At 37.8% G+C, this 19666-nt stretch overlaps 1 protein-coding gene across 1 annotated transcript in view; it reads left to right on the forward strand.

Moving 5' to 3' along the window:
* Window positions 1-19666, forward strand: part of slit1b (slit homolog 1b (Drosophila)) — a 38626-nt gene that overhangs the window by 4479 nt on the left and 14481 nt on the right. Inside the window, exons 4-21 of the mRNA XM_077523439.1 lie at window positions 3778-3849; window positions 4815-4886; window positions 5579-5650; window positions 9087-9158; window positions 9261-9332; window positions 9415-9486; window positions 10726-10889; window positions 11026-11173; window positions 11900-11971; window positions 12231-12302; window positions 13199-13270; window positions 13604-13747; window positions 14625-14788; window positions 15498-15521; window positions 16853-16997; window positions 17218-17292; window positions 18476-18619; window positions 18714-18857. Coding sequence (XP_077379565.1) covers window positions 3778-3849; window positions 4815-4886; window positions 5579-5650; window positions 9087-9158; window positions 9261-9332; window positions 9415-9486; window positions 10726-10889; window positions 11026-11173; window positions 11900-11971; window positions 12231-12302; window positions 13199-13270; window positions 13604-13747; window positions 14625-14788; window positions 15498-15521; window positions 16853-16997; window positions 17218-17292; window positions 18476-18619; window positions 18714-18857 — 1800 coding nt within the window. The remainder of the gene's footprint in view (window positions 1-3777; window positions 3850-4814; window positions 4887-5578; window positions 5651-9086; window positions 9159-9260; window positions 9333-9414; window positions 9487-10725; window positions 10890-11025; window positions 11174-11899; window positions 11972-12230; window positions 12303-13198; window positions 13271-13603; window positions 13748-14624; window positions 14789-15497; window positions 15522-16852; window positions 16998-17217; window positions 17293-18475; window positions 18620-18713; window positions 18858-19666) is intronic.

The following is a 19666-nucleotide window of genomic DNA, read 5'->3' on the forward strand; positions in this document are numbered from 1 at the left end:
TTGATACCGATTAATCCCCATTTGAATTTAAAAGTCGATTTTTTTTATTTATTTTTTTTATTTAGGAAATACTAATCAGTAAACTTGTACATGTACACCGCAATATTTGCATGAAAACGTATTATTCATTTATCTGAAACTTCAGTCTTCGATTCCAGAATTGCGTGCTGTAATATCGCGATATATTGCCGAATCGATTTTTTTTTTTAACACCCTTACTTGATAGCATGTTTAATGCCACAAAATAAATAAAATAACACTCGATGGATCCAGAGTTTCATATCCTTACACACCTGACTTTTAACACGGTTTTATTAAAGCATGTATTATAAAACGTTGAATAATTTCAAATTGCACCTACCCATTAACTGTATTGTTTGACTAAAAAATGTTCAACTTTGTCCTACCTTCCTCTTCAAAATTTGACAACGTGATTCTTCAAAATCAGGTGTTTCTCTTTTTTTTTTTCTTTTTTTTTTTTATTTATCTGTGCAATGTATCTGATCTGATACATCAGGCTTTTATGGGTCAAAATCTTTTATGCTGAGAAGTATAGAATCTGCAAAAAAATAAAATAAAAAAAAATCCATATTGCTCAAGCGTTGCTATGCATTGGAGCTGTATATGTCCAACCGCACTCCAGTCGAGGATGGAAAGACTTCATGACAAAATAAATAAATAAAACACAATGTCATGTATTTACATAATACCTTCACTGATGGTTTAATTTTAGCATGAAAAATTAGATTTAAGGTGAAGAAAGTCCAAGTGGCCTGATTTTTTAGTTTTTTTTCTGTATGCAGAATAATGCAAACATGCTGATTTGCAGACGTCTCAGCTCTTGTTCTTTGCAGAGGATAAAAAATACATACACCTGTTTTTCAGGGCAGCACTGTATAGTGTAATTACATAGTTATTAACCATGTAGAAAGCTATATAGTTAGGGAGTGGGGACTGCATTTGTAACGTATTCACTTCTCACTCTATACAGTATACGGGTGTCCACTATATCAAAATCACGATGCGGCGATTAGGTAGTAGGGAATTATTCCCAGCACAGCCACAAAGTCCCACGTCAGGTATTTTCAGCAGGAACGATGACATCATGGTGTATAAATAAGGAAACACTCAGTGTGTGTGTGTGTGTGTGTGTGTGTGTACGTGCGTGTGAATAATTGATGCGCGCGCACACACATTATCCCCTCCCTGCTCCATCTTCTCCTTTGCGGGTCACTGCAAGAGAAGATGTCTTCGTCGGGAAAACGGTGCCAGAAGAAGAAAAAAAAAAAAAAAAGTTGATTGACCTGTTAGCGAGGTGGAACCGGCCTGAGTGGAGAACGGAGCGGTCTCATGGTGTATTTAAAACAACAACAACAACAAAATTGTCAAAAGAAAGTCCCCACTAGCTTAATGCTAACAAACAATGGAAAAAAACAACAACATTAGCATGCTAACTATTAGCGTTGACAATTGTTGTTTGACATGATGGCAATACTCATGCGCATATATTCTTCATCCTCTGCAAAGAGACGTCTAATATTACCGCAGCTTATCGAGTCACCGAGAACGGCGACGATTCGATGCGTGTGAAAGGATGAGAGTGGAGCGATGAAACGGTGAATTCTCATTCTGTGGAATGAACTGCTGATGACCAAGTGATGAAATGGTTAAAATTGTCAAGAGGGGTGCAAAGATGAGGAGGGGGAAGGTGGAAGGATTAGGATGAAAGGATAAAGGTGGAGGTGAAAGGATGAATGTGGAGGGCAAAAATGTACCAAGCGGTTGAAGGTGAGAGGATGAATATTGTTTGCACAGAGGTCACACATGGGTGGATAAACGGAAGACTGTTTCGTTGGATGTGAAAGGGTGAAGATTAAGTGATGAACGGATGAATATATTGTTGAGAGGTGAAATTAGGATGAGTAAGTGATGAAAGGAAGAACATTAAGATGGAGGTTGAAAGGATGAAGAAGAAGGATGACCATTGTTAAAACTGGTGAACGCATGAGGTGCAGTTACCGTCATGAAAGGGTGAAAAATGATCACGGTGGGAATGAACTGCTGATGATGAAGATTGTTGAGGATGAAAGGATGAGTTCCCAAAGTGAAGCTGAGACGTTTCAGTGTTGATCTCCAGGGGTTAAGTTGAGGTTATGTTTGAGCACGCACGCACGCACGCACGCACGCACGCACGGCTTTCATCACAGACATATTTGATGAAGGCCAATTAGCATGCATAGTGATGTGTGTGCATGCGTGTCACATTCCCGGGGCGACAGCTGGCGACGAGGGGTTCATTCGTCATCGGCGAGTTTGAACGGCGCCCACCGGAGCCTTTAAGTGGTTATTAACTAAACCGCATTTTTGTGGCTCAAACATGTCGTCCTGTGTCGGCGTAAAGGACGACGACGCCAGACTGAGTAGCATCCCATCCAACATATCAGACCGTAGAGATGATTTTTGATTGACTGGCCATAGATTGGGGGCACTAGCAGACACAGTGCCTGGAAGTGGAAAAATTGACTTTCAAAAAAAAAAAAAATTGAAGCCTTGTTTTAACTACTTGTAAATATTATTTATCATTTTTTTATTTCATTTTTTACAAATGATATTTAGCAGGGTTTACACTGCAGAAAAATTCTTTTTTTTTTGGGGGGGGGGGCAGTTTTGAAGCCTCATTTTATCTACTTGTACATATTATTTAAGTTTCTTTTTTTTTTTTCTTTTTTTTCATTTTTTACAAATCATTCAGATTTAGCAGGCTTTGCACTGCGGAAAAATTTACTTTTTAAAAAAAAATTTGAAGCCTCATTTTATCTACTTGTACATATTATTTATCATTTTTTTTAATTTCATTTTTTACAAATCATTCCTATTTAGCAGGGTTTACACTGTTCTCTGTCATGTGCCAAATTGACAAATTTACTAGTCATTCAGTTTCACTTGACAAGGGCTTAAAAAAAAAAAAAAAACTTTAACTGAAATAAAATAATCACGAGAGTTACAAAATAAGTAATTGAAACTGAATTGTATGCTCACAAAAAAATAAAATGTAAAAAAAAATTATACTGAAAATGTCCATAGTTTTGGTCTGTCCCTTTATTTCCTGCATATCTTTTTGGTATTGATTGGAAAATTGTTAATTTTAGCTAGTTGATTTGTGTATGTTTGTTTGTATCTTAATTAAATACATGTTTTATATGTTTTTGACTATAAAACTAAAACCAACACTTAATCCTAATAACACCTAAAAACTATTTTTTTTTTAATACTTTTTTTTTTAATAAAAACTGACAAACCCACTCTTAAAAACTCATTAAGAAACTGAATATTATGAAAAAGAAAATTCAAACCAGCATTACAACCCTGCCGTGTGCCTGAGAGACACGTTACGCTTTAACAAGCTGTTGTTTGTCACATTCCAGGTTGGTCAGAGGGCCAATAGGCTCGTGTTGTGTCTCCCAGATTTGACCTTTGACCCCACCATAACGCCCAGACTGGCTCACCCACGCCGTCTCCTCGCGCCCCAAATCAAAAACTTGTCGTCCCTGCAGCCTCTCAAACGGCAGGGGGCTTTATTTTTGTTTTTCTTTCTTTCTTTTTTTTTTTTTTTTTTTTTGCTTTTGTGGGGAGGGTGGGCGGGGTCTACATACTGTACACACACGCACACTCAGTGGGCTCAGCTTACCTCTGCCACAAGACCATTGTGAGAAGTATGACATCATTACTTGTATCCACAATGCACTTTTTTTTTTTTTTTTTTTTTTTGTCTTGCAGGGATCTGAACGGGAACAACCTGACCGTCATCACCAAGTCGGACTTTTCCGGCCTCAAGCATCTGCGAGTACTGTGAGTGCTCCACATTTCACTTTGGGGCAGAATTTTGTCTTTTTTTTTTTCTTTTTTTTTTTCTTTTTTTTTCTCCCCCCCAACGTCTCTTTGGGAGCTTCATCTCCCGCAGTGACAATGCAGGAATGTTGCCCGGGAAGCCCTCCCCCACTGTCACATGAGACATCCAAAGGTGCCGACCGGTGTCGGTGTCGCTGGTGCCCTCAGGCGTTCGCTGTCGAGACCCAAAATGTCAGCATGTCATCACGGCATTCACAATTTTGTATTGGCCGTTCGAGTTCATTCAAGGCTCCACGTCAGCCTTGCTTGTTTTTACATTTTTGTCGAATGTCCTCCTGACTACCAGGGAAAAAAAATATTGTCCAATCATGTTTATTTTGATATTCCCCAATCTTTGTGAACTAACTGGAATACTGCAAAAGTAATTTTTGAAAAATATGTTTTTATTTTTAAGCTATGATGTGTCCACTACAGAGGACTTTTTTTTTTTTTTTAACTTAAATGCTAGGCTCAAATACAGTTAAAATAATTCAAACAATAATTTAATGTGTTCGTAAGAGTCTTATAGAAAATATGCTAACAACATTTAAAGCCTAAATTTGTTCGATAAAAAGTGTTATACACGTACTTTTCCTCTTCCCGAAAAAGTGCTTGCACTGAGGGAAGCCATTTTCTTTTATGATGCAATCAAAGGTAGCACATTTGGTATCATTGGAAAGCTCCGAATGTCCTCTTGAGAGCCCAAAAGGAGTTAATTCAATCGTATGCACTGGGTGGGAGATATTCAGGTTTAAAAAGGTCCACTACAGTGGACAAATTTGAATTTCTGGTAGAAAATACACGCGCATAATATTTTTTATCTGATTTTTTTGGTAGACAAATCATGCTATTCCTTTCTAAAAATGTGTCTCGTTTGGAAACATTTTTCCCAATCCTTTTGGACTATGTGTTTGTGTTTCTTTCAGTCACTTAATGGAGAACCAAATCCGAGAGGTGGAGCGAGGTGCTTTCGATGAGCTGAGGGATCTGGAAAGACTGTGAGTGAGCACAACATAACTTCACACAAATACACAACACAGTGCTAATATTGGCTTTGGTGGTTTAAGTGGGGGGGGGAACCAAGAATCACATAAGCTACTGTGATGCCCTGGCATGTGGGCAAGAAGAGCCACAGTTGCCAATACCAGTTACTGTATAAACAATCAAACTCAGATACACAATGAGAATGCTGTACATCCATCCATTTTCTTAACCGCTTGTTCCTCACAAGGGTGGTGGGGGTTGCTGGAGCCTATCCCAGTTGGCTCCGGGCAGTCAGCGGGGTACACCCTGAACTGGTTGCCAGCCAATCGCAGTTGAATCTAAATATACTTTGTATTTGACGATTTTACATTCATTTACATTAATTCCAAGATCCTGGATTGGCTGGCAACCAGTTCAGGGTGTACCAGGAGCCAGCTGGGATAGGCTCCAGCACTCCCTCAACCCTTGTGAGGAGCAAGCGGTTCAGAAAATGGATGGATGGATAATTCCGAGATTTTACTCAAGCAAATACAAGCTTAGTAGAAAACAGTTGTGAAAAATGCGATTAATCGCGATTAATTACGCAATATTGTGCGATTAATTAGTTAAACATTTTTTAATTGCTTGACAGCACTAGTCTATCGCTTTACATTCACTCTTATTACGTTTTATTCACTGGGGTGTGTTTGCATGTGTGTGCGTTCAGTCGCCTCAACAGGAATCGCCTGACGCAAATTCCGGAACTTCTCTTCCAGAAGAATGAAGCTTTATCACGACTGTGAGTACACAAACTTTATTCGTCGTCCTCCGTCACATTTTCATTTCACGCCGCTTTCTTCCCAAGCCGACATCCGAATCTTTTCTCCCGTACACAAATACGTTTACACGCGCACGCGTATGAGAATTTCTTTAAAAAAAAAAAATCTGGTATCCGATATCAGGTAAATCTAAAACCATTTTAATGTCAGGGAACTGTTGATTGAGATTTTCCATTTACTTTAAAAGAGATCGTGCTGAGCCTGGGAACCTTCTGAACCATTTTTTTTTTTTTTTTAAACATCAAAACAAAGAAATTGAAAAATTTCTGTTTTTTTTTTGTTTGTTTTTTGGAAAAAATATTTACGGTACTGTAGAAAACTATAGAGTATTTTCTTTTTTTTAAGTTTCCATTTCACTTTTTAAGATTTATTGATAAACTTGGGAGCTCCCTGAACATTTTGTCAGAAATTGAAAAGGATGTCTATTGTCTAAGATAAAAAAAAAAAAATCTAAATTTTGAAAAGACAGAAAAATTGTTCAATAAATATGCTTTAAGACATGACAAGAGACAAGATTGGCATTTCTATTTTCAACATTGTTTACACCAATATCACCCCCCACTTTACTGAAAATGAATATTTGCTCCAAATATGGGTTATCTGCCTTCTAGACTACTAATTATCGGCATCGGAAGCGACCCTGAGTATTTTCACATATAATGTAAAGTACGCCTCCGTATGTCGCGTGTGCGTGCGCGTCCTTCATAGCAGCTCAGCGAGGTTCCGAAGGGAGCGCAAAGCAAGTGGGAAAGTTTACCTTTCTCACCCGCTGACGCGCACACAAAAGAAGGGAGAAAGGAGAGCGATGGCGAGAGACTGACCCAAGAAAAATGTCTCGGAGAGCAAATATTACCACACGCACACACTCGTCCAGCTGCGACCGGCCCCGGTCAACATCATCTTCCGACCCCTTGAATCCTGGCAACGGAGATCTTGACGACCTGCTGGGAAAGCATCTTTAATATCTGCGCGGGTGCGTGGACAAGCGTCATTGTCGTTTGCAAATAGCGCCGCCGACGCGGTGTTGCTGCTTCACACACCGGCGATGCGTTCAAGTATCTGAAGCCTGTCGGCGTTCGGCGGAAAGTATAAGCACTAAAGCAGGTTTCATCAGAGTTCAAGCTAAAGGTTGTAAAGTTAGCAGGCGGTCACATTGTTGTATAGGTTACGCAGTTTTATATTTGAGTAAGCTTTGCTTCGGACTGTTTCTTTCATCTTGTATCAACCAAGAGTCAGGTTTTAAGCCAGTGGTGTCCAAACTACGGCCCGGGGGCCATTTGCGGCCCGCCGTCCATTTTTCCGCGACATATGCTAAAAAATGGCATTTGACTCAGTTCAAATAAAAAAAAAATAAAAAATGTTTGGAGATGGTCAAAGTAAGAAGGGAGTATGTTGAAAAACAGGTGCCATTAAAAGGTCATTTTAGTTAACTAAAACTAATGAAAAAACAAAAATTCTAAAAGCAATATTGTTACTGAAATAAAATAAAAACGAAAATGCTTTTTAAAAAAGAAAACTTACTGAAACGACATTTTACGTTTACATAACTAACAAAAACTAACAATAATTATAGCAAAAATGTCCTTCGTTTTAGTCTTTGGTAATTAATTTAATGCATGAGCCTTTGAGGATGATTTGAAATGTGATTTTTAGTAGATTTATTTTGATATAAACTGGAATAATGACGTTTGAAAGTATCTCACACAGAAGTGACGTCATCGAGCAGCAGCCAATAGAAAAACACCTTCAGATGACGTTCCTCAATTGGTGTTTTTTTTTTTTAATATTGCACACAAGTAATACATATTTTTAAAAACAACTAATACTAATACTGAAACTAACAAACTAAACTAAAACTAAGCATTTTTAAAGAACTAAACTGCTAAAAACGAACAGAACCACCCTGAAAACTAATAAAAACCAACTCAAATGAAAAATTCCAAAACTATAATAACCCTACTGCCATATTACAAATAAATTGCTTTATATACTGTAGTATTTTTCTAAATATGCAAAAGCACAAATAAATAATTTGTACAATCTTTCGGACTAAACACAATTTCTCTTCATAACATTCTGTATGTGGCCCTCAAATGAAAAAGTTTGGACACCCCTGCTTTAAGCCCTTAAAAAATAACACTTGACTTCATCAAAAGGTGGAGTGTTTTGTTTTTTTTTTTTTGTTTTTTTTTTGGGCCACACTAAAGTTATTTTCCTTCCCAGACTGTTTCAAGTCTAAACGCTGCTTGCGAAAAGCTCACAATGTCGTTTTGATGGTCGCCTTCTGCAGACTAAACAGTCTTCAAGCGTCGCAGTCGCGTTCCCGGCCCGGCCCGGCCCGCCTCGCGTGCTGGGAACTGAAAACAATATCACGTCACATGCGCTCATGCGGAAATGCTGAGAAGCGGGTGCTCGCGTCGTGTTAATGTTGGGCGTCGATAAAAATAATATTTCCATTTGCCTCCTTTTCCTTGTGAACATGTTTTTAAGTAAGTGCAGAATCTCAGACCGGGCTGGACTGGCCATCTGGCATACAGGGCAGACGCCAGGTGGGCCGACCTGTTTTGGGGCCGATGCGGTGCTTTGTCAGTATTATATTTCTTACATTTTACCCCAAGAGACCGGCCCACATTTTGTGTGTGCCAGTCCAGGTACACGGCTTCAGATCAAATTTGATTGGAATGGACATGTAATGACAAATTCTAATAATGAACAAGGTCGTGAACTCATTCACTCGCCGCCATTTTCACATTTCGCAATCCCGTTCACTCCCGGCTGTTTTACTGGATTTTGACTGATTTTTCAAGGCCCACAGAATATTGTGTTCTATTGCTATAAAAACATGGAACCTACCAAAAGAAAGATTAGAGTCTCTTCTTTCATCAGCAAAAAAAAAAAAAAAAAAGTATGTTTCCGTTTTGCAGCAATTAGCGTTAGAATATAGCTAAGTTTCATCACTATTCAAAAATCTGTTTTTAAACTGTGGGCAAAACAGCTTGTTTGCAACATGACCCTGGTTGATCTCTTATACTCTGCTGCCACCTGCTGGCCATTTTTGTAATAACTACCATTGCCTCAAGTTAACCGTTCTCTGCAGTCCAGAGGCTGCATCAAAGGCTTCTGTATGCTCTAGTATAAAAAACAAACAAAAAACAAAACAAAACATTAAAACATATAAATACATCTTCGGGACACATTTAAAATAGAACGTATTTATACGTTTTTGGGAGCAAATGAGTTATTGTGATACTCCTGCTCAAACAATATTCCCCAAAATGAGGCCAAAATGGTTGACATCCTACGCACGAATTCTTGGGGGGGAAAAATGTCTTGATGCTGCTACCAAGATTGTAATGTAAGCCCCGCCCCCCACCCCATCTCATCTTATGATTTCAGCGACCTCAGCGAAAACGCCATCCAGGCGATACCCAGGAGAGCCTTCAGAGGAGCTGCTGACCTCAAAAATCTGTACGTTGACGAACTAATAAAGTTGATGAACTAATAAAGCCAGGGAAAAACGGTTTAGTGGTTTGCCTGACGACTCTGACGAGATTCTGTGTTGATTGGCAGCCAGCTGGACAAGAACCACATCAGCTGCATCGAGGAGGGAGCATTCAGAGCGTTGCGATCGCTGGAAGTACTGTGAGTAGGTTCTGCTGGGATGCGTTCAAGTGTCGTGGTTCCTTCCCACCGGCGGTGCGTTCAAGTCTGCGTGTTCCTCTAGGACTCTGAACAACAACAACATCAGCAGCATTCCCGTCTCCAGTTTCAACCACATGCCCAAACTTCGCACTTTGTGAGTCTTGCCACAACAACTATTTGTACAATTATCATTTGGCAAGAGACATAACTTATTTTAGTCCAATCATTTACAATACGTGTTCCAATGTCAATAAAATGGGCGTCCATGCAGGGTCCATATGTGATCTAGATCTGATTCAGATTTGACGGTGATGTCATCGTGACGTGTCAAATCTGAGCACCGGACGTAGGTGTCAAATGTTGTCACATTGGAACTTTACCAACTGTAAACCAAATACAGTATAATCCAGATCTGATCCTGATTCAACTATATTGTAAACATAACGTGTAAAATCTGAAAATCTGATTAAATGTGTGCATGCGCTATATTGTATGTATCTACGTCAAATGTTTTCACATTTGGATGAACCTTGACCTTTAGCTGTTAAATTAAGATACATTTAATCCAGATTGGATACAGATTTGAGCGAAATTTTAAACATTCATTAATTCATTCATCCATTCATTCATTTTCTGAAAACCAAATAAAATACAATTGAATTTGATCTTGCACGATTCATATCGATTTCAATTGTATAGGAAATCTTGACCTGCAGTTGTTTACTTAAAGCAGATTTGATCCAGATCTGACTCAGATTTTGCAGCAGTGTAAATGCAACATGTGAAATGAGTGTGATATGCTTCTGTTAAATTAAGATACATTTAATACAGATTGTATAATTTTTTTTAAACATAATCATTCATTTTAAAAAAAAAAAACAAATAAATCCGGATCTGATCCTGATTCAACAGTTTTGTAAACATAACATGTAAATCTGATTGCCATTATGACATGGCATTGGGATGAAACTTGATCTGTAACTCTTAAACCAAGTTTGATCCAGATTTGACACTACTGTAAACACAACATTTAGCTGTAAAAATTAAGATTGGATAGAAATTTGAAACATTCTTTCATTCATTTTCCCAAAAAATCATTTTGAATTTGGTCTCACACAATCCATATATGTGACAATTGTGTGGGTAAAACTTGACCTGTAGCCGTTGAGTTAAAGCAGATTTGATCCAGATCTGACTCAGATTTTGCAGCAGTGTAAAATGCAACATGTACATTTAGTGTGATATGCTCAAATTTCATTACATTTGGATGACATCGTTGGATACCACCTTGTATTGGTAAAATTTAAAATCTTAGATGTAAAAACAATTGTGAGGCAACATTTTACTTTCCATTTGACTTTACTTTGTTGAGCCTTCTCGTCTCCTTCCGCAGTCGCCTCCACTCCAACTCTCTGCGCTGCGACTGCCACCTGGCCTGGTTATCGCCGTGGCTGCGGCAGCGACCCGCCTTGGGCCTTTACACCCAGTGCGGCGCCCCGCCCGCCCTCAGGGGCCTCAACCTGGCCGAGCTGCGCAAGAGCGACTTGGCCTGCTCAGGTATTTTCTTCCTCCAGATGCTCACAGGCCCGTCACAGCGTGCGGCGGTGAAATATGCGACGTGGCAGGAGGCGAGCGTCTCCACATCCGCGACCCTTCCTCTTCTCGTCGCCTTTGTGTGTGTGTGCGCTTCCAGGCCACGGCGGCAGCGCCTTCGTGCAGCCGTGCAGCCTGGCGTCCGGCTCGTGTCCGCCCATGTGCTCGTGCAGCAGCAACATCGTGGACTGTCGGGGACGAGGCCTCACCGCCATCCCCGCACACCTGCCCGAGGCCATGACGGAGATGTGAGAAACGCGTTTCACACCGTGATGTCTTAGTGTTCATTTTATACGCCATTTTGAACATTTTGTCTTCGTTTTAGTCCAGTTTCAATCACGCTTGTTAGTTTTTATCATACTTGGTCAACCTCATCCTGTTTTTATTTAGTCCATTTTAATCGACTATAAATCTAGCATTTTAGTCTTCATTTTAGTCCAAGAAAATATAACTTTATTTGTCTAGTTTTAGTCAACAAAAACTGTCAATGTTTTAGTCTAGCTTGAATCAGTACAATCATTTAACCCTTTTTTTTTTTTTTTTGTCAGCAAATTATGTTGAACATTTCAGATCTAAAATTTTCACATCAAATGTTCTCTCATCTTTTTGATGAAAACAACTTGACACACAATGACAGTAAATCAACAAGTGGCTACAAAGGCTCCATGTGATGAGCTAGTAAGTTAGCCAGCATTAGTTAGCGGTTGGATTAACATTATTGTTGGAATGTTCGTGACAGGTTAGCAAAGGCAAGATTTTGCAAAATCATATCTTTCTTTTTGTTTATAAACTAAAATGTCCTTAAATTTCACCGGTGGGGTCACTTCTTGAGACTTTTTTTTTTTTTTTTTTTTTGCGTCGAGTCAGGATAATCATATCCATCAAAATGTCACGTTACTCAATGAAACTGACTTCACGGCCTGAATTTTAAAAATGATTCTTCTATTTTTTCTGTTTTTGTTTTTTCCCTGTAGTCGTCTGGAGCAAAATGGCATCAAGTCTGTTCCTCCAGGTGCCTTCACGTCCTACAAGAAGCTCCGGCGAATGTGAGTCCGTGCGCGTCCAAGTGGAACAAACTCGTAGTTAAAGGAAAAAGTCAAAACCTTTTGTTCCAGTAGCGATTCAGGATTTAAAAAAAAAGTTTTTTTTTTAAACAAATTAGCAAAAAATCATAAATTAAATAATTAATTAAAATTATAATGACATTTTATTCTAATACTTATATTTTGAAATGCTTTCTGATCATATGTTTTATTGATTTCTGCATCTGTTTTATGAAATGTTTGTGTTGTCTTTGTATTGCAGAGACCTGAGTAACAACCAAATATCAGAGATTGCTCCGGATGCTTTTCACGGCCTCAAAACACTCAACTCCTTGTCAGTGATACTCGCATTGTGGTTATGGACCATATTTTTATTTCACGTGTTCATCTATCATTATTTTGCATTGTCGTTTGATTGTGTGGAATTTTTTATTTTATTTTCCCCCTCATGATTCACCATGTTTGGTAATGTGTCGCTGTGTGTGATCCAGTGTTATTATAGTTAACAAAAATGAACAAAACACTAATAAAAATTCAAGTGGAAACTATTTAATAGAAAAAATATATAAATCCTTAAAAACAAAATGAACTCAAATTACATCTTTTATCTAGAAAATGAACTAAAACTAACAATAATTATGCCGAAAATATCATATTCATCTTTGTCAATAACATTCATGAGTTTTGGGGTTATAGAATTGTGGTTTACTTTATTACACAATATTTAAAGGGATACTTCATTTTTTTAGCCCATTATAAGCAATAAAAAGTTAATATTTTGTCAATAATTTGATGCTTTCATTATTTTTCACGTACAAATAGTACCTTTAAAAACACATTTTGCAACTTGCCGTCGACGGAAAATGACGTCACAAGGGCTCAGGTAACCAATCACAGCTCACCTGTTTTGTAGGTTTGGTCATGTGACATTCACAAGCTGAGCTGTGATTGGTTACCTGAGCCCTTGTGACGTCATTTTCCGTCGATAGCAAGTTGCAAAATGTGTTTTTAAAGGTACTAATTGTACATGAAAAAAAAAAATTGAAAATATCACATTTATTGTAGGCAAAATATTCATGTTTGACTGACAAAAATGGCTAAATAAGTAAAATATCCCTTTAATGACCCTTTTTCAATCTTGCGCTCCCCTTAATACACAACTAAAAGTAACATTAACGTCCAGTTTGGGCAGTCGTGATCACATGGTCATGCTTTCGCATGCTTTTGCAGGGTTTTGTACGGCAACAAGATAACGGAGCTTCCCACCGGCGTGTTTGACGGCCTGGCCTCACTGGAGCTGCTGTAAGTGGACGTACGGTGCTTCCTTCTTTGGATTTCACTGGCTACAGATGCTGATGAGATTTTATTGGGAGCAGTGGTGGGATGTCGCCAAGCACAAATTCTTTGTAGATTTGATCAATCTCATCACTGTTTGATTAAAATAATAATAATAATAATAATGATCTTTTTACTATCTTAATATTATTAAAAGTCTGTTTGCAAATTGGGCAAAGTTCCGTTACATCCATCTAAAATGGTCCCCAAAATAGAAAGTGAGATTACTTTTTTTTTTTTTTTTTTTTTCCCCCCACCATAATTTGTTGTTTTTCTGTGACGTGTGCCGCCCTCCCGCAGGTTACTGAACGCCAACAAGATCCACTGCGTGCGCGCGTCGGCCTTCAAGGATCTGGAGAGTTTGGCGCTCTTGTCGCTGTACGACAACAAGATCCAAAGTTTGGCCAAAGGAACCTTCGGCTCGCTGCACGGCATCCAGACGCTGTGAGGGCCGCGCTTGCGCACTTGCTTTATTTGTTCAATTCGACCTCGGCTTGCGAGTAGGGATGTAACGATGCCGACAATATCGTGATATCGCGATATTAAAAACTGCCACAATATCGTCGTCGTCATGTTCACGATATTTAAAAGCCACACATCTGTTAAAAGGTTGATTTTCATTTGTGCAGTTATAGCACCCTCTGGTGGCTAGTTTTTTTGTTTTTTTTTTTTTTTAGAGCAGTGTAATTTTCATTAGGTATGTTTTGGCCCTTCTATGTTTAAAATATACTAATTGTCAGATGAAGGGGATTGTAAAATGCTTTGAAGCGAGTCAATACGCGGAGGAACTCAATGTGGGATTGCATTAGCAAATATGTTCATCAATATTAAGTGTTATTAGAGATTGAAGGTAGTTTATATGTATATTGCTTTTATGTACACAAGCACAATATTGTGCTTTTTTTTTTTTTTTTTTTAAATATTGTGACCATTTTTAAATATCGCCAACCTCCCCACAATATCATGATAATATCATATTGTGATATTTGGATATCGTTACGTCCCTACTTGCGAGCGATCCAACTTACGAGTTTGATGGTGAAAATGATTGAGAAAAAAGTGCTTGCTTAAAGCTGTTTTTTTGTTTTTGTTTTGTTTTTGGTGCCTTTCCTGGTTCGATGGCTGTCAAACTAAAACAAAACAAAATGATAAAATATAATAACTCACACATAGACAGACATTATAACAATAAAATATTTTTTAACCTCTGCTAAAAATGATCAATATAACTGCAGCTAACTTCATTTATTTTGTAAATATTATACTGCCCCCTGGTGTTTTTTTCAACATTCACGTCAAACCTTTGCGTCTTTCCCGTCAGCCACCTGGCCCAGAACCCCTTCGTGTGCGACTGTAACGTCAAGTGGCTCGCCGACTTCCTTCGCGCCAACCCCATCGAGACCAGCGGGGCGCGCTGCGCCAGCCCGCGACGCCTCGCCAACAAACGCATCGCGCAGATTAAAAGCAGCAAGTTCCGATGCTCTGGTCAGTTTGTGTGCGCGTGTGCGAGGACGTTTGACATTGATCCATTAATGAGAAAAGGAGATGGCAATTTTTATTCTCAGGTGTTTTTTTGTTTTTTTTTTCATCACTTTATATACTGTATGCTGTTAAAAAAAAAAAAAAAATATATATATATATATATATATATATATATATATATATATATATATATATAGTTTATTTAATAATCTATGTTCTTAGCAAACAAATTTTGATTAATCAAGTGTTCTTTTTAATATGATATCCAAAACATCCATTTATAAAAATAACAGATTATTCCATTGTAAGAATTGCTCGGTTAGAATAAAATTATTTAACAAAAAATAATAATAATAAAATAAAAAATAAATTAAAATAATAGGTCTGATTTCCCCCCCCCCCCCCATTTTTTATATTGTGATAAAATTCTTTATTTTCTGTAATGCAATTAAATAAGCAAAAATGCCATACATTCTGGATTCATTAAAAATCAACTGAAATATATTTTAATATGGCTGATTATGGATTCCAGCTTACGAAAACTCAAATATCCTATCTCAAAATATTAGAATATATCCTCAGACCAAGTTAAAAAAAAATTGCCATAATCAGCAATATTAAAACAATAAAAGGCTTTCAATATTTCAGTTCATGAATTTATTACACTCGTTATTTGTTTCCTGACCGACTTTTCTTTCTGTTTGTATTCTAGCCAAGGAGCAGTACAACATCCCAGGTGCGTAACACGACATCACTCATGGTAGCTGTCAATCAAAAGGTAACCACGCCCCCCAACCTATGTAGCATATGTACAGTACAGTGAAGCAGCAACTTTGACATCCTTTAAACAACTTTTGAAAGTATTATTTAGCGACTTTTTTTTTTTTTTTTTTTTCCCCACTCTTGCTTGTGCAGTTCTCCAAATAAGGGACCAAGCATGCTCGTGTCAAGCTGCTTATTTATTTCTCACTCCCACTGAAGATGAACTCTTCAACTGACACAGAAAATGAGCAAAAGAAAACGATAATAGGAAAGGGTCAATATATACAGCAAATTGTTGACCCAAACTATATCAATTCACATCATGCAACTCTGCTAGCTTAATGCTAACATATTGCTAAAGACGGAAATTAACGTAGATGCTCCAGTAATTTTAAAATAAAATTTAAAAAGTACTACTTTATTTATTCATTGGAGCGGCAATGTTGCCATTATAGAATGTCGTTAACAGGAACGCGGTGCATAATGCTTACATAATTAGCGCAGCCGTTCCGGTAATTATAAAACATCAAGAAATCTGCTACTTAACACACACGGTGCAGCAAAAATAAACAAAACAAACAAACAAACAGAAGATACAACATTATTTGCAATCCTTTAGCATCTGCACTGTGAGAATGACTATTAATGTAGCCTTGCAGGGGACCTTCTCTGCCTCTTATTTTTGATCTTAACTCATTCACTCGCCGCCATTTTCACATTTCGCAATCCCGTTCGCTCCCGGCTGTTTTACTGGATTTTGACTGATTTTGCAAGGCCCACAGAATATTGTGTTCTATTGCTATAAAAGCATGGAACCTATCAAAAGAAAGATTAAAGTCTCTTCTTTCATCAGGAAAAAAAAGTATTTTTCTATCTGTTTCCGTTTTGCAGCAATTAACATTAGAAGAGAGCTAAATTTAATCAGTTTTCACAAATCTATTTCAAATTGTAAGTCATTTAGCTTTTTATCTACGTGCCCTGGTTGATCTCCTTTGCTCTGCTGCCACCTGCTGGCCGTTGTGTAATAACTACCATTTCTGCAACCGTTCTTTGCAGTTGATAGACTGCATCAAAGCCTTCTGTATGCTCTAGCATAAAAAAACAAAAAAACGTATAAATACGTCTTTGGGACACTTAAAACCGAAAAAAAAGTATTTACACGTTATTGGGAGCAAATGAGTTAATTAACCTGCCCCTCTTTCAGTAGAGCTCGGTGCTGCCCAGCATGGCGCTGCACTGAAGGCCGGCAACTCTTAATTGAGATATGATAAACCACGAAATGTTTGCGTGCGTGTATTTTGCCAGGGTCCGAAGACCGCCGTCCGAGTTCCGGGTGCAACAGCAAGCCGGCGTGCCCGAGCAAGTGTCGCTGCGAGGCCAACGTGGTGGACTGCTCCAACCTGAGACTCACCAAGTTCCCCCAGCAACTGCCCCCCGCCACTGAAGAACTGTATGACAAATACACACGCACACGCAAGTGTAACATGTATCCGTGTTGACACGTGTGTCACGCTGCATGCATGAATGCGCAGCCGCTGGACATTCCAACCGCCTACTCTGCTCACCATCTTGTTTTTCCTTCTCTTGTTTTTCGGCTTTTGGGGCTCCCCTGGCGATGATGATGATGATGATGACGACGACGACGACGATGGCGGTGGTCTTCATCACAGGCGTCTCAACAACAATGACCTCTCGCTGCTGGAGGCCACGGGCGCCTTCAAGGGCCTCTCGCAGCTCAAGAAAATGTAGGTCAAGCCGTGGTGACCACGCACACACATGCGCACGCACACACAGAACACGCTGTCAGAACGCTTGAGTGCTCTCAACAGCACAAAAAAAAAAAAAAAAAAAAAAAAAAAAAAAAAAAAAGTAGCAAACATCGTGCTTGTTTGTGTTCCAGGACAATTGAAACATCAACAATAAAATGGCTGACAACAAAGCTTAAAATTTTTGGGCAGACGTTTCTGGTAAATTACTAATAATACATAAGAAACTGAATGTAAAAATCTTAAAAAAAAAATAAAATAAAAGATACAATATAATGATAATAGTAATACTGTACTTCAGCATCTGCTTATAATGATATCAAATCAATCATACATAAAAATGCAACTCATACTAATTACACTAATAATATTGGTTATATAATAACAGCAAAAATTAATCAAATTTCATGACTAAAAAAATATAATAAAAATAGTAATAAAATTATGTTCATACAAGCATATTAATTTCTAAGCATTATTAGTTTATTTATACGACAGTAATTATAATGATGTTGGTTGAAGTCTTTATTTTTGTAATGACATTAACTAAAAAATAAGAAACTCAATGTGCAGTGCTAATAATTTAATTAGTATTTTTATGCGTAAATACTGTTTATGAAATTGGGCAATTGTATTAAAGACTTAGATCATTTGATTCATTTCGTATTATTGCCAGCCTTGATCATATTTATGAATTGAATGGACTGAATAGATAAGTAATATTAATTCCATAAAAAAATGTAGTACTCATAAATACAATTTGTGTGTATGAATAATTAGTATTATTATTATTTTGGCTGCAGTATTTTTTTTTAATTAACTATTACCTGAATCAATAATAAAAATAAAAAAAACTGAACTTGAAGGCAAAAATTAAACAAAATAAATAAAATAGTACACTAATTATTATTAAAGCTTATTCTCGTCTTTTTTGTATTAAGAGGATTTGACTAAATAAATAAGACAAAACATTGATTGAATGATTCCATTTCATTCCATTCTATTTTTAGCAACGTTGGCCATTTTTATTTATCAGTAGCATTAGATAAATTATTGAAAAATATACGACAACATCATCATCATTCATCAGCACTCATGACAATTCCCCTTTTTAAGGAGTTTTTTTTTTTTTTTTTTTCCCCCTTTCCACTTTGGTGATTAGAAACCTGAGCAACAACAAAATCTCGGCGATCGAGGACGGCGCGTTCGAGGGCGCCTCCGCCGTCGCCGAGCTGCACCTGACCGCCAACCACCTGGACGCGGTGCGAGGGGGCATGTTCCGAGGGATGGACTCGCTGCGCATGCTGTAAGACACGCACGAATACAATCATTCATCGTTAATATCTTCCGTATCTTTCAATTATTCGACAAAAGCAACAAGCGTCAAAATGTGTTTGCAGCATGTTGAGGAACAACAAGATCAGTTGCCTGCACAACGGCAGCTTGGCGGGCCTCGCCAACGTTCGTCTGCTGTCGCTCTACGACAACCAGCTGAGCGTCATCCTGCCCGGGACCTTTGACGCGCTTCCCAACCTCTCCACGCTGTCAGTGACGCGCGCGCGATGAACGCAAATAAGTCGCCGCAACTCCCGTTTTCGTTTTCAAACCGCGTTTTGTGTTAATCAAACTCAATGTGTATTAGTTCGTGTTGTCGTTGTCTTCAAAGTGCAATGACAACACGAACCTAACCCTAAATGTTACATTTGTTGACTTAAAAATATGGGAATTCATTTATTTAATTTGATTTATTTATTGTAGCAGCTGATTAGTTCAGTTAAAATGAGTTTTACTAAATTAATGGCTCATGGACATCTGCTACACAGTCTTATCCACTGATGCTAGATTAAACACATTTGCTGCTAGATTTAGCAACTTTTCAGCCTATACTAGCAACTATTTATTTTTTTATTTTTTTTAAAGTCCAGAGCAAAAATAGACATTGACGTTTTAGCAGCTTTTGATTACATTTTCCCTTGTTTTTTCCCCTCTCTCCAAATTAGTTGTAATATTGGCAGATCATTTTTTTTCTGTTAATGATTAATAGAGTTATAGCATATTCATCATTTCACTTAACTGTCTTGTTTTTTTTTTAGGTCCATTTTTTGCTGTGTAGCAACTTGAGATGAAAGATAAATATGAAAAAAAAAAATTCTTTAACATGTTTGTATGGTTTACAAATAAAAACATAATGAAGAGCTCATCTAAATTAACAAATTTATTTCAATGATGACACCGAAATCTAATGTACATCATGTTCTATAGAATTATGTGATGACATCATCAAATAATGATTAAAAAAAATAAAAATAAAGGCATACTTGACTCATTGAACCATTTTCAGCTGTGAGAAGTT

The sequence above is a fragment of the Festucalex cinctus genome, chromosome 6, assembly GCF_051991245.1.
Source record: "Festucalex cinctus isolate MCC-2025b chromosome 6, RoL_Fcin_1.0, whole genome shotgun sequence".
Taxonomy (NCBI): domain Eukaryota; kingdom Metazoa; phylum Chordata; class Actinopteri; order Syngnathiformes; family Syngnathidae; genus Festucalex; species Festucalex cinctus.